At 38.2% G+C, this 16,847-nt stretch overlaps 1 protein-coding gene across 1 annotated transcript; it reads left to right on the top strand.

Moving 5' to 3' along the window:
• Positions 1-1,097: 1,097 nt before the first annotated feature.
• ZNF800 (zinc finger protein 800) lies at positions 1,098-16,548 on the top strand. The gene is made up of 5 exons (XM_075146643.1): positions 1,098-1,178; positions 1,892-2,002; positions 4,220-4,315; positions 7,950-8,093; positions 10,926-16,548. The coding sequence occupies exons 2-5, from the start codon at positions 1,942-1,944 to the stop codon at positions 12,689-12,691; spliced, it is 2,067 nt and encodes a 688-aa protein (XP_075002744.1). The 5' UTR covers positions 1,098-1,178; positions 1,892-1,941; the 3' UTR covers positions 12,692-16,548.
• Positions 16,549-16,847: the final 299 nt, after the last annotated feature.

The raw sequence follows: 16,847 nt of genomic DNA on the forward strand, positions 1-16,847 counted from the left end.
AAGTTGATGGTCACAAATGTTAAGTTCTCTCAATTCCCGATTTGAGAAACAGTGTTAGTGAGACATTTTACTCTCACATGGGACAATAGATTTGACTTTGAACTTTGTCTGAAACCACGAATCCCGTCTCCATTAAGAGGTAGTTCTATCACAAGCCAAAGCTTGACAGATCATTTCCATGTTAGTACCATCACTCAGCATTTTTTCCTGTAATGATGTGCTTTTTCCTTACATTTCCTTACAAAAGGTTTTCCTTAAATGATAGAAGCTTTTCTGTAAGTGGAAGACTTACTTGCGTCCTTTCCTTTGGCAAAAACTGAGCATTACCTTTTCACCAACCCAAGCTGCTAAGAGAAGTGCACTAGCAGATTGTAGGGTTAAGCACACACCCTGTGGAAACGTATCTGGAGACACCAGCTGCCCGGGCACTCACTGCAGCGCACCAGCGCACCAACGTCCTCTTGCCAATATTTGGAATACACATCACAGAGATCTCTCTCAGAAATGGAGGCTTTCCTCCAGGTGTTGAAAACATTGATGTCTTCTTCCATGGTGAATTTACCAGAACAACTGGTGTTTTTTTAAAAAACTGTAATAAAGGTGGCCAGGCTGAGACGGGGCAGAAATGCCATCTCAGGCGATGGCGGCTGCTTCCACTGGTGTCCGAGCACCGGTGCCCTGGGGGCAGCTCTGCACATCACCGGCGTGCGCAGAGCTTCGCGAGGAGCCTTTCTCCCCACAGGGACAAGGCCGGCGCCGGTTCCCGCCGCCCGCCGAGCCCTCCGCGCAGCAGTTAAGCCCTGCAGCGAGGCGCTCCGCCTCAGGCCGCCTCTGCGACTCCTCGCCGCGGGAGCGTCCAGCCGCGCCGTCCCGCCGCATCCCCAGCCGGACCGCGCCGGGCCGGGCCGGGCCGGGCCGCCCAACGGCCGCCGCGCGCCCCGTCCCGGCGGCGCGCCCCTCAACCGCCACGCCGCGTGCCGCCGCCCGGCACCTGTGCGGCCCGGGCGGGGGAGCGGCGGGCGAGGCGCCTGCGCACTGCGCAGCCCCTCGCCGCCCGGGCCGTAGTCACTTCCTGCCCCTGTGCCCATCCGGCTCCGGGGTCAGCGGCCGCCGCTCTGGCGGGACAGGGGCGAATAAAGTTTTATTCGGGGAGGGGGAAGCCGGCCGTCCTCTCCCAGGTAGGGGCTCGCCCGCGGCGCCCGCCCGCCGCGCCCTCCCCTCCCGGCGGCGGCGCTTGGCGCCCGCTGTCACCTGCCGGCCGCTCGCCCCTCCCCGCCCGGGCTCGCGCGTGGCGGGGCGGCGGGCGCGCCCGGCTGCGGCTCCGGCTCCGGCAGCGCCGCGGGGGGCGCCCGGCCCGGCGGCGGGCGGGCTGCGGCGGCGGGCTGTCGGGGGCGCAACTTTGCCCCCACTGCCGCGGGAGTTGAGGGACGCCGTCCCGGCGGCGGGGCTGCGGGAGGAGGGCTGGGAGGTGGGGACGGAGAGCGGCGCGGCGGGAGCCGCCCGCTGAGAGGGCGCGGGGCCGGGCGGCTGGGCTGGGCTGGGCTCGGCGGGGAGGACGGCGGCTGGGCTGGCGGCGGCCGGGGGCTCTCCTCCGCCGGCCGAGGCGCAGGTGGCGGCGGGGCGGGCGCGCGTGGCCGAGGCGGGCCGGGCCGGGCCGCGCTGGGTGGCGGGGCCCGGGCGGGAGGGAGCGGAGCGGCCGAGCTCGCCGCAGCGGCCGTTGCAGAGGCCGTTGTGGGACCTGCTGTAAACAATGGAAACTTTCTCCTGCGCGAAGGGTGCCGCTGACTCCTGGCCTGCCCCGGCGGTGCCGCTGTAGGAAGTGGGTGTGCGAGGTTAGCGCTCTCCTGAGCCGCCTCTTCTTCGGGGGTGACAGTGGATTTGCTTATTTTAGCAGAAACGAGCTACTGGATGTAGAAGGAAAGTAGGTCGTGCGCACGGAAAATGCCTCTAAGGGACAAGTGTTGTCAGACTGACCACCATCACCATGGATGCTGTGAACCAGGTACAGTGCTGTGTGATGCTTTGGCTGTTTTACTTATCTCCTTCGTTAACAGTTTGCGGAAACTGTTGTGATGTTGCTAAATGTGCATCATTAGTGACAGTTTTGGATATAAAAAGTTTCTGAATTTTGTTTGGAAATGTTTTTTTCATATCCTTGAACTGTCATGTTAAAGTTATTTCAGGAAGATAAGTTCTCAGTTCCTGCAGGATGTGCAATAATCCCCAAGCCACCACATGGGTATGCAGTGAGCACAGGAAGGCAAGAAGTTGTGTAAAACAACTGGCCTTTTTGTTTCCGAAAAGTGTAATCTGATTTTTTTGTTAAATGACATTTCTGGCAATCTCTTGAATTTGCTGTTTATGTTTTTACTTTACATCTTCTCTGGTGAGCTCTGATGAACTTGAAGATCTTATTCTCAGAGGAGAAAAAAAAAACCCAAGTCCTGAAATGGCTTGCATTCCAGTGCTGTGTGACATGAAAGATGGCATCCATCAGTGGAAAGTATAATGAATACTTCGAAGGTTCAGCCAACTTGCTAGATTTTTTTGTAATTGTTCTGCCTACTGTTATAATTGGTAGTCTAAAAGGAAATTTCTTGCTGCCTTGTTGTAAAGTTTGTTATTTGGATGCTTTCACTTTTCTTTTGAAAAGAAAGGCATCAGTTTGGGGAATTAATATTTGAAAGCGTGAGCATGGCAACTTTGATAATGCTCCTTTAATTAAATGTAATTTGAAAGTAGGTATCGTTCAGCTAGTAGAAACATTTCCTTGTATTTAAGATGAAATAATTTTGAGTTGTTCTAATGCTTTAAAAAAGTTAAAATAGTTTTCTTGCCTTAAAAATAACAGCAACGTGTTATGTCACTCCTTGATGTCAGTGGGTGTTGCACATGCACATTAAAGGCAGTATGCAAACCAAAATATACTATTTTGAAGAATAGGGAATATGCTAGTAGAATACAATATGTCATTGTGTTAGAGATCCCCAAACGTTTAGCTGATTTGTAATGGTTGTTATGTGTCTGTATATATAATAGTATATTATGGGGCCAGCATAGCAGGGTGGAGTGTTCATTCTATCGTTCTTTTCTTAGACTGCTTTTCTTTCCAATGTTCTTTTCAGCTTGAATTTATTTATAACCTTACATCTTTTAAAACAACTTTCTTGTCAAAATGTGTTTAATCTATTTGCACTTAATATCTCTAAATAGTTTTATCCTATGCCTCTACTGCTCTTTATCAAAAATAAATTTCTTAAAGATGCTCAGTGCTTCATTTAAAAATGGAAACCTTATGATGGTTTTCAACCAAATGATAAGGTAGGAGCCGATTTATGAAGTACAAAGCTAGCTATTTTGTCAATAGGAAATTAAAAAGAAGACCTAACTAATGATTTTGCAAACACATGCTTGAATAAGTGCTCTTACTCATTTAAATTTGATTTTCCCTCTGGGCAAAGCTTAATTGCCATATGCATATACAGCAATGGAATGCTGTTAATTTTCATATGCATAAATACTGTGTATTGGAATAACTAATAATCATCCTGATCAATAAATGTTTTAGTTTCAATAGATTTTACAAAGATTGTGATGTGGAATGAAACTTTAGAAATAAGGTATTACTTCAGCAGTTTGCTTCAACCAGAAGCATTTCTTGAATGCAGTTTTATTGGTTAAAAATACTATAATAGCTATTTTGGGTATATACTACGTAGTTATGCGTGTGCTTTTTTTGATCATTGCTACTTTAAATTCGGATTCAGTGCTTAGGTGTGTACTGGCAACATTGAAATCACATGCTACGCTGTGAAGTACAGTATTTGGTAATGCTTTTTTGTACATCTATTTCGGTTTGAACGATGGGAGTCAAGTAGATTGTTCTGGGGAATTGCCTTAATTGACGGAAATTTCTAGTGAGTTAACTTGGTTTTATATATTTATATGGTTTTGTGTTTGATACACGTAACTTTGAATACATATTTTCTTTAAGTAGTCAAAATGACGGCAAGCTGTCAGAAGGTGTCATAGCTGGAAAATTCAGTATTGACTATTTTTTAATTCAATATAGCAGAAAACTTTTGAGTAAAGCAGTTTTGAGTTTTACTGTAGTCCTGGCCTTTCTTCTTAGCTAGTTTACTGTATGCACAGAAAATCCATAACTTAATAAAAATCACCTGAGTGTTCTCATTATTATTTATCCTTTTATATATTTCAGTGCATCTGTTGGAACCTGGTGATCCTCCATTATTACAGCAGCCTCTGCAAACATCAAAATCCGGTATTCAACAAATCATTGAGTGTTTTCGATCAGGTATGAAACTATGCCTGACTCTTAAGAAGTTCATTACTTTGTTATAAGAGTTAAAAGAGTATATTAAAATAACCAACACCTGACTTTCTACATATTTGCAAACTATTTGTAGGTTTTTGGAATTAGGCGCTTATCCATTTAATAGGGGTTTTCATATAAAGTAGTGAAGATACGGCTCCTGCTGCATAGTTATCTTTCAAAAACATTAAAAATTAGTTTGTTGTTCTGCTTTGTGTCATCCCTCCCCCCTGCTGTTATTAAGGAGTTTATCCTAAAACTCCTGAGGTGAAGAGAAAATTTAGTGTTTACCTTGAACTTTTTAGAATTACTTTATCATGTTACTTTTAAGATGTTCCTTGATTGTTTTCGGGAGTTGCAATGCATAGCAATGAACCTAAGAATAACAATGGAGCATTTGCGTGAGCATGCCAGAGATGACTGGAACCTTTAATGTTTTCTAGCTGTTTCTATGCTTCTGATCTGGCAAACCAAACATTTTATTTTCACAACCCTTGGTGCAAGAACACAGCAGTTATTACAAAAATTAAAGCGATGTCTTTAATGCTACTATCTATGTGTTTCTAGATTTTTCCACACAGAGCTGTTATATATATGAAATGTTTCATGTACAAATGATCGCTGCTATGTAGTGGGATGCACGCCTGGGCTGAGTCTTGTAAAAGGGCACAATATTTAAGTTCTCCACTAGCATTTCAACAACCTAATGCAAAAAGAAAAACTGGATGTAAGAGTCGTCGTTAGTAACCTTTCTTTGGCTGAGATTGCCTAAGGCCTCAGATATGCACGGCAGGCTTCTTTCGCTTGAAGCAGATTAATGGAATCTCTGCTGGTAATAGCACAAACTAGGTGCAAGTACTCTGTCTCTGGGCTACTTCCAGATTGTCCTCACTGGCAGATGTTAAATTGATAGCTTACCGTGACATCTTCAGTCATCTGCACCAGGGAAGTTGGACAGAAGGCAAAAGGACTTAGACCAAGATTTTACTGGCTAATTTTGAACAAGCAACATTTCATTATGGAAAGAAACTATTTTGATTCTTGTGGTAAATAGAGATTAAAGCCAGAGTATTGTCCGTAACTATTTAAGCGGTTTTAGCAGAAGCTTGTGTCATCCAAAGCATTGAGAATAACGGATGAATTGGAATCTAAATTTTTCTTCTAAAAATGAAATTGCTTGCTAAAGACATAAACTTTGGTATTTCTGCCAGAGAAGTATTTGTAATAACCAATGTTCTGTACCGATTTCTTGTGACTATGATGTTATTCTAGCGTCAACATTTACAAATATTAACAGAATTTGACAGTGTCACCTGCCCCAATTAGATGTAACTACAAAATAGAGAAGGCTTCAGAAAGCTGGAGGCAGCATATGCTGGCAGAATACTGACTGCTTGTTGCCACAATCTGCAGTTGGTGAAGAATAAGGAGATGATTATTTTTTTCTGTGCCTGCTGTGTCCACAGAACGAGTGGATGTTTTAAATCTATTTGCTGTTTCCAGAAGTCCCTGAAGGTCTACCGTTTAATTCAAAAGGACCAATTATTTTTTTACTCCCACTGTAAGTGGCTTTTTACTGAAGTGAAAAGCTTCATAGTTGCATAAGGGTGGTTTGAAGCCAGAGTGACTACCATGTCATCTAGTTTGACCTCCAGTATGTCATAAATCCTTTAATCTCACCCAGTAATTCTTAAGCCAAATAATTTGGATTAGAGAAAAACATTTCAGTCCTGAACGAAAAGAGACTGAAATATCAGTGTAACAGGAGAGAGAATGAGGGACTTGTGTGTCCCTTGATTGGGAAATAGTGGAGAATTACATGATTTTTTTTGTTTGTTTGGGAGAGGGGTTTGTGGCTAGGGCATGCATCAACAGCATGGCCAAATTTTGGTTTATTGTGTGCCATCACTGAACTGGAGGCCTTTTGTTTGAGTTATAGTTTGGTAGCTCACTGGAATTTTATCTACATGGAGCATCTTCAGTTTTGTTCAGCTGGGTTTTTGTCATGTTTTTTTTAATATGCAAAAATTCAAACATTGGTTGGTGAGATCTGAGTAAACAACTTGCTTTTAGGGGAACTCTACAATTTTAAAATTTGGTGTTTTCACTAAATCTAAGTATTTGTCCAGTAGTCTGTTTGTAAAAATACACGTCAGATGAAGGTGAGGTTAGTAACACTTGAAGAAAGAGCAGTGAGAGGAGGAGACAAGAGGCTAGGGCTGTAGCCGAGGAAGGGCATAGGAGAGGCCAGAAACTGGACGGTAGCCTCAGATAGTCAAGTTTGGGTCCCATCTTTAAGCAATTGTTGAAGGAGAAGACACTGTGCTTTGCTAAAACTCAGTTGTAAAAAAATCTGTAGTACTACTATTACACCAAGAAATAAAAAGTTGTCTTGGTAAGGCCCATTCCTGTTGAAGAACTATTAGTTGTTATGAAATTAACAATATTTGGAAGAGTTTCGTTTAGGAAATAGTTCTGCAGTGTGACTCTGAGTTTGATATTTAAAAAGAATTCTTAAGAGAAGCGCCTGTGATGACAGAAAACTTGAACTTCTTTTTCAGCTTGAAGAATGTCTTGATGCTGTTCCATAGTTGTCTGATATTATTTATTCTTGGTTCAGTTTCATTATATTTTTGTTTGTTGGACTATTTTGATTAATTTTGATTTATTCCATTATAAGGAAAAAATCAAGATAGAGAAATTAGCTGAATTTGGATAGCTAGTGTTTCTTTCTAATGTGGAGTGGGTAAGTATTCATCATTCAGTAATCCATTGCTAATTATAGGCATTACATTCGCCGTTTTTGTGAGATGAGAAATGAAGGAGTGGGTTTGAAGTGTAACTTAAACTGAATCCTCTAGTTCCTTAAGCAAGGCAGGAGCTGGAATACATCAACAATGCTAGATCAAACTGTATCTTTGTGGGGTTTTTTTTGAATATACAATGTATAATAGTCTGGAAAACCTGCATATTTTGTCACACTGCCTATGTTTTAGAAAAGTTTCTGACTTAAATTATATGTATTTTCCTTTCAGAAAATATGTCTACAGTTCTATTTTCTTGCCTAAGCATCATCATCTTGATCTTGGGTCAGATACCTACATGTAGTAAAATTTCTTGACCTGTTATTCTTTTTGTTTTATTGTATGCTCTAGTTTTTTGCCTTACCGGGTGCTGTTTTTACATGAAATAGCTGTATATATCTTAGCACTGTTGGATAAGCTTGAAGAAAAAATACTGCAGGCTTCTTGAAATGCTCTAGGTGCTTATTCTTTCCTGTTGGACAATTGTTTTGCAGCAACCAGATACTGTAGTATGGACTCCTTCCTAATGTTAGCTGTTAGTTTTTACCATAAATCATCGCGCTTTCCCTGTAAACTGTAATGTGGGTAATCCTTGACTTTCTCTTTTTTTTTTTTTTCCCAAACTAGTCTTGTTTTCATAGTGAAACTTGGAGTACGTATCATAAACTTACAATGCAATGAAGTAGCATTAACACAAGATAAAATGCAAGATACAATTGTCATGTTTTAAAATGTTTCCACTTTCATGGGATGATGTGAATTAAAAGATGAACAGAAAACCTTCCTTAAGTGTAATGTTTCTTTTATTACAGGAACTAAACAACTTAAACATATCTTGTTAAAAGATGTGGACACCATTTTTGAGTGTAAATTGTGCCGGAGTCTCTTCAGAGGATTACCAAATTTAATTACTCATAAAAAGTTTTATTGTCCTCCAAGTCTCCAGATGGATGATAGTAAGTCTTACTAATTGAAATGTTTAATAAAGCTATCTGAAGTTGAGCAACTTATCTTTCTGTACCATTTATATAAACACACCAGAAACAAAATGCAAAAAAAGAAGTGGAATTAAATTTCAGTAGTAACATATGTAGATCATTTTTATGGTAGTAAAGAAGGTACAGCCCTGACTTAGTATGCATTAACAACTGAGACCCCTGTCAATGTCATAATTTGATAGCTAGTTTATACGTCCAACCTTTTAATGAAGAGCGTCACTGTTAATGCTTTTTACTCCTTCTTCCCTTTTTCTTTCCCGTCTTTCCCTCTTTACTGTGAGAGATACCAAAAAGTATACCAAAGGACTGGGAAATGAATCTCATAGAAAGGTGTGGGTCTAACAAGGATTTTCAGTTTTAGATCAGCATAGCTCTGATGGACTTTAGCTGGATCCTGTAAAGTGGCATGGATCGATATCCATAATTTTCTCCTGTACTTGGGAAGCACTCAGTGTCATGGATGCAATCCTTCTGTGTTGCTCATTATGAAACACAGACTAAACGTTCACCCTTTTCTTTAAGGACCTGTGCTTCAATAATACTATCTTTTTCCCATCGCCTCACCTCGCCTTATGCTCCTTTAAGATACTCTATGTGATCATGCCTAGCCCACCACCTTTGTTGTAGAAATTAAACCTTATTGTTAAAAGGAAGGAACTTAAATGATGAAGAAAAAATAAAGTAGTATATTTTTTATGGAAAAAGAAATTTATTAAAGTCTCATTCCAGTGATGACTTTTTGTTGATCTGAGTAAAGCTGAATAATTTGGAAATGTGCCAGCATTCAAAAATGTTTTGTAAAGCTTTCTAATGGTCTTGATCTCTTGACTAGATCAACATAGGTGCAATGAGGAGTTTTCTTTCTTGATTAATGCCTTCCTGCCTCAATATTTCAAAAATTAGGAACGAACAGAGATTTGCGTAGGCAATTCTTTTCCCACATTGTGTCAGCTAGTGTTGTGAAGGAGAAGGTGAAAAGACTGGTATTGTCACCTTCCTTAAATGAGTGTGCTCGGCCAGTTGCAAAGTCACAGACCTTCTCTGTGAAAAAGGATGAGTTGTATTTTCAAAGCAAGGTTAGAAGTTCATGTGACTTAGATGCAAAAGTTTCTAAGCAAAGAAAGATTACCCTGAGTAAAGACTTCCTATCCAGCTCCTGACATTCTAGCCTTCATTTAATTGGCTGGTTAGCTTTCATATTTCACTGCTCACTAGGAGGAGTGCAAATGAAGAGAATAATACTATGTGCTCTGAATAGAACTATATAAATACTTATGTTATAAAATTGAGTGTTATGATTATTGAATAAAGTGGGAGTTTTTGTCAATAAATAAAATTAAAAGGTAGTGAACAAGAGAGAGGAATAAAAGTTCAGCATCTCTGTGGTGAAAAATTCCAAAGACTATTCCCTGATGACATTTTTGAGACGTATTCTGTTAGTGTAGTCTATTAAGTAGTCTGAAAAGGTGCTATAAAATAGGAAGGACTTTTTACCCTTGATAAAAATTATATATATAGTTCCATTTGAAACTGACTGCAAAAGGTGTTAAAAATTCGGTGTTAAAAGATGGGTTCTGAGCAACAAACCAGCATATTTCTTGTACTGATGCTCCTTTCATGTATTGCTGGCAGTGTGGAAGGAACAACCCTGATTGAGTGTGGGTTTTTAATTAGCTCTTACCAGGATTCACATCTTCAAATCATTGTGGATAATTTTGAACTGTATCATCTCAATGCCTCACCTTTTTGCTGTAGCACCCTGGCTTCTTAGTTATGCCAGTGCAGGTGCTTAGCGTATCGTGCTGGGAACTAGATCACTGAACTAATACGGCATATAAAAACAGGATATTACTGAGGCCTGTAAAATCATGAATGACATGAAGGTGAATGGCAGCAATCATTTTTTTTTCTTTTTTTTCATAATACAAAAACTGTGGGGTATCCAGCAAAATTACCAGACAGTAAAATTAACAGTATTTCTGGTAAAACAAAAAAACCCCCACTGCTTAACATTGTGGTAGCCAAGAATATAAATGCTTCAAAAGCATTTGAACAAATTTCTTGGAAACTAGGTGTATTAAAACAGTACTTTAAAGGCAATCTCTTGAAATAACTTTGTTGGCTCAGTTTTTTTGTTTTGAGAGATTAGTACAATCTTTTTCCCCAGGATTTTTTTGTCCTTAACATTTACTATCTTACCGTATCACTGAGCCTATTAACTGCTTTGGTATTACTAAAAGCTTTCCCTACCCCAGAAGTTAAGTTCTCTCTTATCTACTTATACTTTCATGCAATGCTCAGGTTACACAGATGTTTCATTCTTTCTTAAGGACTGTTCAGCATTCACAGAGAAGAGCTTATTTCCAGAATTAGGTTCTTTTATTGAGAATGCCCGTTTCCAGCAACAGGAAAATCAGTTTCTAATGATACTTCAGGCTTAGTTGCATACCTGCAGAATAAGCTTAGTCGTATGATGTTATTTTTGCTATTGATAGAGATTTTTAAAGATCAGTTTAATTCCAGGCCAACTAATTTTTAGTTTAGGCTTTCACGTTAGCATGCTAGAAGGGTATACTTCCAATATTGGCTTTTAATAAAAAAGTAACTTGTACTGATGTGATAACAATGATTACTCAAAGCCTCTAAGTATAAATGGTCAGAAAAATAGTACAAATACAGGATTTTTGCAAGTTTGGTGACCGAATTGACACAGCGGTTAAAAGATACTTTGAAATTTAAATAATTGGAAATTACCAAATCATTAAAAAATACCTTTGTCTCTTTTCACAGACCTCCCAGATATAAATGATAAACAGAGTCAAGCCATAAATGACCTCCTGGAAGCAATCTATCCAAGGGTAGATAAGCAAGAATATGTAATTAAATTGGAACCTATAGAAACTAATCAGAATGCTGTATTTCAATATGTATCAAGGACTGATAGCCCAGATGAGAACATAGAAAGTAGTAGTACTCCTGATCAAGCTCCAGTACAGATACAGGAACCCAGCACTGAGCAACCCAAGACTGTTCCAGCTCCAGCCCCAGTCCCAGCTGGGGAATCTGTAGAATTACCTCCTGCTGATCCCGTTACAAACAAGGTGATACCTACTGCTGAAGAACAGCCTCCAGCAGTAAATCCTGAGTTGGACTCTCTGGATAATTCTGATTTTGGCCACCAGTTGATATGTTGCCTTTGTAGGAAAGAATTTCATTCCAGACGCAGTGTACGCCGGCACATTCGAAAAGTGCACAAAAAAAAGATGGAAGAGCTAAAGAAGTACATAGAAACAAAAAAGAAACCAAATCAGGGCTCCACGAAAGGACGAAATAAGAATGTTCTTGTAACATTAGGTAGAAGTTGTCCTGTATGTTATAAATCATTTGCTACAAAAGCCAACGTAAGGAGGCATTTTGATGAAGTTCATAGAGGATTAAGAAGGGATTCCATTACTCCTGATATAGCTACAAAGCCTGGGCAACCTTTGTTCTTGGATACAGTTTCTGCTAAAAAATCTTTTAAGACCCGAAAACAAAAGTCGTCTTCAAAGGCTGAATACAATTTAACTGCATGCAAATGCCTTCTGTGCAAGAGAAAATATAGTTCACAAATAATGCTGAAAAGGCACATGCAAATTGTTCACAAGATAACTCTTTCTGGAAAGAACTCTAAAAGAGAAAAAGGACCCAACAATACTGCCAATGGCACAGAAATAAAAGTAAAAGTTGAACCAGCAGATTCTGTAGAACCTTCACCCCCTTCCATTGCCCTTTCTCTGCAGAATGAATTAAAGGGAACAAATCATTCAAATGAGAAAAAGAGCACACCGTCAGCACAGAAAAATAAAGTTAAACAGGACCCTGAAAACCCTAAATCAACTTCTAAATCAACCACTAAATCAACCTGTAAATCAACCACTAAATCAACCTCTAAATCAACCAATGCATCTGCTGCAGGTGGCCAGCAAAAAACCAGGAAGCCAAAACTTTCAGCTGGCTTTGACTTCAAGCAGCTTTACTGTAAACTCTGTAAACGCCAATTTACTTCTAAACAGAACTTGACAAAACACATTGAATTACACACAGATGGAAATAACATTTATGTTAAATACTACAGGTGTCCACTCTGCTCTTATGAAACACGTCGCAAACGTGATGTGATAAGGCATATAACTGTAGTTCATAAAAAGTCACCACGCTACCTTGGGAAAATAACTGCAAGTTTAGAAATTAGAGCAATAAAAAAGCCAATTGATCTTGTTCTAAATAAGGTGACAAAAAGAGGCCCTCAGAGGGATGAAACAAAACAGATTGGTTCAAAACAGGATGTCACCTCCAATTCTCCCAATAAAAAGTATGAAGGAGCTGATGTCGGCATTGAAGTAAAAGTAACAAAAAACTTTTCTCTGCACCGATGCAATAAATGTGGGAAAGCGTTTGCCAGAAAAGCTTTTCTAGAACATCATAAGAAAACCCACAAAGCAAATGTGTCTCATTCACCTGAAGAAAATAAAACCAAAGGCAGAAGTACAAGATCTAAAGCTGTTGTCTGGTGAGGAAAAAGAAAAAGTGTTTTGTCTTTTTTTTTTTTTTAAAAAAAAACAAAACCACTGCCTTTCTTTTGCTGTTGTTGATTTATTGCCTAAAACATATTTTTTCCATAGATTTTATGGTTTAGTGGCTTAAATACTAAGGTAGATGTCAAATTTGTTCCTTAAATTTTGTTTTTAGTGTTTTGGAAAAGAGTTAATTTCTACATTTGTCATTATAGGAAGTTGGAATAGAATATAGATTAAACTGTACCCAGTCAACTCTTTAAATTGTCTTAAGGCATCTATTGTAATCAAGCTAATATACATACATTTCTAAAATAGTAATTTTTTAAAATTAACAATACTTTTGTTTGGTTTGAATAACTTAACCTGTTAATTAACTTCTCTGTGACCCAGTTGAAGAAGTACTAAAGGTACTACAGTAAAAGTTGTTGACAGAAAAAATCTCTATGAACTTACTGGAATTATCATTCATGCATTTAATTTTTTTTATTTTTAAATTTTAATGTGTATTGCGTATGCCCTGTCAACAAAAGGACATAGAACAGTTTTTTGGAATGTAATTTGGATGCTTAATTGCTTTGATTTAAAATCAGTATGAGTTAGGTGCCTTTAAAATCATAAAATTTAGGATTTGATTCTTTTAATGGTTATTTATATAAGCACAGGTTTGGAAACTTCTGGTCATTTATTTTTTAAAGTGTTCGAGTCTCATCAAGAATTTTTGTTTTAAGCCTAAATATGTGTAGAAGTCTGGCCAAGAATTTTCTAAACTTCTGCTTATATGGTACTCTGGGAATTTTTTTACACTTGGAGGGGTTGTATTTGTAGTTTCTCAGTTTTCCATAGCCTTCATGTTAAAGATGGCCTATTTTTAAAAGGACCTTTCAGAAAAGGAAATAACATATGTATGCGGTCAGTTTGTATTTCAGAGTGACCAACTGATGCCTGAAGGTTGGGGGATTGCACAAAAAATTATAATGAAGAGAAACAGTAGTGATACCTATAAGAGTTTTTTTAACATCCTTATTCAGAATTACCTTTCTAGCATATTTGGTGAAAAGAAAACCAAGTGTATGTGCCTTATTCTATATTTCAACTCTGAAATGCTATTTCCCAGGAGGTAATTTGATTTGAGTTCAGCTTTTGTAGTGAATTTCCACCCAGCTACGTTAGTTGTAATCTAGTGCTTTTGTGTCTTCGTAACAAATCCTGGCTAAGTGGGACGAAACTTCAAAAATTAACTGAGCTGGACCCTGAATTATGCTGAATTTAAGAGGAGGAGTGACTTCTGCATTTTGATCAATAAATAAAAATTTAGCCTTATAAATTATTTATGTTGTGTAATTTAAAACAGAATTATATGGGTAAACTCAAAGTATTAATTTATTCCCATTTCTCCTCAGATAGGTTCAAGTGATGTTCGGAAAGTTTGGAGTTCATTTGAATGAAAAAGACTTTAGTTTGTTGTTGGAACCGCTAATATCTTGATAATGGTACTATAAGGAGGAAATATTTTCATAAGGTGTTGTTTTCTTACTAAATTAATAGCCATTCTGACTGTTTGTAGGACAGTGCCTCCTCTCAAAACACTGAAGTAGTTGAAATGCACATGTGCTTCTAAGTTAGCAGTTATCTCTATGCAGTTGAGATTTGACACAGTATAGAACGAACTTTCTGAAATTTTTTAAGTACAGAGGCAAGTTAATGAACAGCAGCTTTGGAAGAAGATTTTTGTTCCTCATTTAGGAAATCATCTTCAGAGAGCTCATCGTGCATACTGGTCCTCCCTGGTAGTGCTAATTGATGAACAGCTCTAACTTTTTTGTCATAACCTATTTTGGCAAATGTTGTGTTATATACTGTTTTAAATTTATTACAAATGAATGTATAAGAGCAAACAATGTAGTGTATATTGGCTGAATTGTACTAATTTTTAGTATTTGCCATAACATCAGTTTGTTCATATTGACTAATTTCCCAGGTCCTGGGATATTCTGAATTTCACTGTACTGAAGTTGCTTAAAAGATCTCCATTTTGTTTCCATATGTGGTTCACAGGAAAACTTTGTAAACATCTAGGAAGTTTACAAGAATATCCACATTCCTCTATTCTTTAATTTTAAAAAAAAAAATTATACACAAGCACTTTAATGATAGTTGCAGTTTATTTTTTCAGTTTTTTTTTTTTGAAAGATCAACACACTAATGTTAATATGAAGGTAGTGAATATTTGCTGATGTATTATAGACAGACAATCTGTGCACAACCACTTATAAAGTTAGCTGATTTCATTAAATATTAATAAAAAGGGAGGATAGTGTGGGAGAAACTCAAAATATTTTTTCTCTCAAGATCATGAATGACCACTCTAGGTAGCACTTGACTTTGTATAATTTGGAAAATATTTTAGATACCTTTTTTTAACCTTTTAATCAAGATGGTAGTAAAACAGTCGCATGCCTACCATTATGAAATTCTTGGCAGGTTTCATGCATCAGTGGTTTGGTTTTTTTTGTTTTGTTTTGATTTTTTTTTTTTACTTTTTAGAAAATATTTTGTTTAGTGATTTGTGTCAAATTGCTACAAGTTGAAAGGTATTGTACATCAGAAGAAATACCATGTTTTTTATATAGGTTCACTCCCTTACTTAGGGAGGTGCCTCGTGTTCATATATACTTTTTGTATAAAATATATCTAAAAATGTTGATCACAAGATCAGGCATAAAAATACTTTTATGGATAGAGAAATATTTGGCCCTGTTAGTGCATTGCACTAAAAATACTGTGAATGGGAACTGGACTGTAGCTGTTGCTCAAAATGTTCTATGTTGAATGTACATGCTTTTGTTTGGATAAATGTACTGTATTTGATGGAAAATAAAGCAGACTGGAAATCACTTTTAAGTGTGCATAAACGAAAAGATGTCGTGTTTGTAAACCTGGAATATCTATTGCTCCACAATCGGAAGTTACAATGTTTCCATTTTTGTAAAGTTTTACTCTTTGATCACTGAACCTAGTTGTTTGTAATATTCTGTTGTAATAAATGTTTGTTTTGTTATTAAAAGTTTGGCACTTGTGGAGTGAACACTTCTCCACACTGACGGTTGACCCTTGCTGTATTTTTAGAAAACACTGTTGATACTGGCTTCTTGTTCTTTGTAAAGGTATCTCTTCCTTAACTGAGCAAAGCTTGTTTTTATTATCCTTTTAAAACAAAAGTGAATATTAATACTGAAGGAGATAGGCTATGCTGGGTTTTTTTAATAAGAAAATAGGGTTACGTAATTTTGCATTGCAAATAATGTTGGTGGCCATCTAATGTTACTTCTTTTTATGTTTGGAATATAAGAAAAGAACTGCCATAATCGTTGTTTATTCTTTTGTAAAGGAAGACATCAAGCTGTTTATGTAAGTGCATTTTAACTAATGTTCCTGAATGCCTGTGGATTAAGATTGGGAAATTAAAATGCAGGTGTAGTGATAGAATAACTGTTCATTTCTCAGCTAATCCTTGTGGTTTCTGCTGTTTGTTCTGGGTAAGTGTGCAGTCTGCATTTTGACATACATGAAGGTGAAGTTACTCCTGCTTCAAAGGTAAGCTTTCTTCTAAAGGATCTCCAATTCTGCATCCATGTAGATAAACAGAGCTACAAAGTTGTTTTGTTCTACTTGAAGCTTTGGGTAGCGTATTTCTTCTTAAAGATGTGGCTTAATAATTTGTAATTGCCACAACTTTATATCTTCCCATGAGGTTAAATCTTCTGAAGCACAGGTCTCCTTTTCATTCTGACTTGTGGAATAGCTTTGTTTTTTCTTTTTCCAATAATGAAAATAAATGATTTGATTATGATGGACTTGTTCAGTTTAGTGATTTTTTTTTTAATCTTTCCATGCAACCATCTTGAATGGGAGGAAACAAATATTTGAAGGGAGAAGGATTGCTAATTACTGCTTTTAATTCACACAATACGTATTTTTTGACAAATCCTGCAAAGTTGTAGTAAAGCTTTGAATATAGTCAAGATCTGTGTGGACACTTATTTGCAGGGTTACACATTAATGTGTCTGGATATGAGTTTTTAATTAAGATGCAGTCTTGCATCATTGATAAGGCACCTTGGTTGGCTCGTTTTGCTTGGACTAGCGAAAGACA

This window comes from Calonectris borealis, chromosome 1 (assembly GCF_964195595.1).
Source record: "Calonectris borealis chromosome 1, bCalBor7.hap1.2, whole genome shotgun sequence".
Classification (NCBI taxonomy): Eukaryota; Metazoa; Chordata; class Aves; order Procellariiformes; family Procellariidae; genus Calonectris; species Calonectris borealis.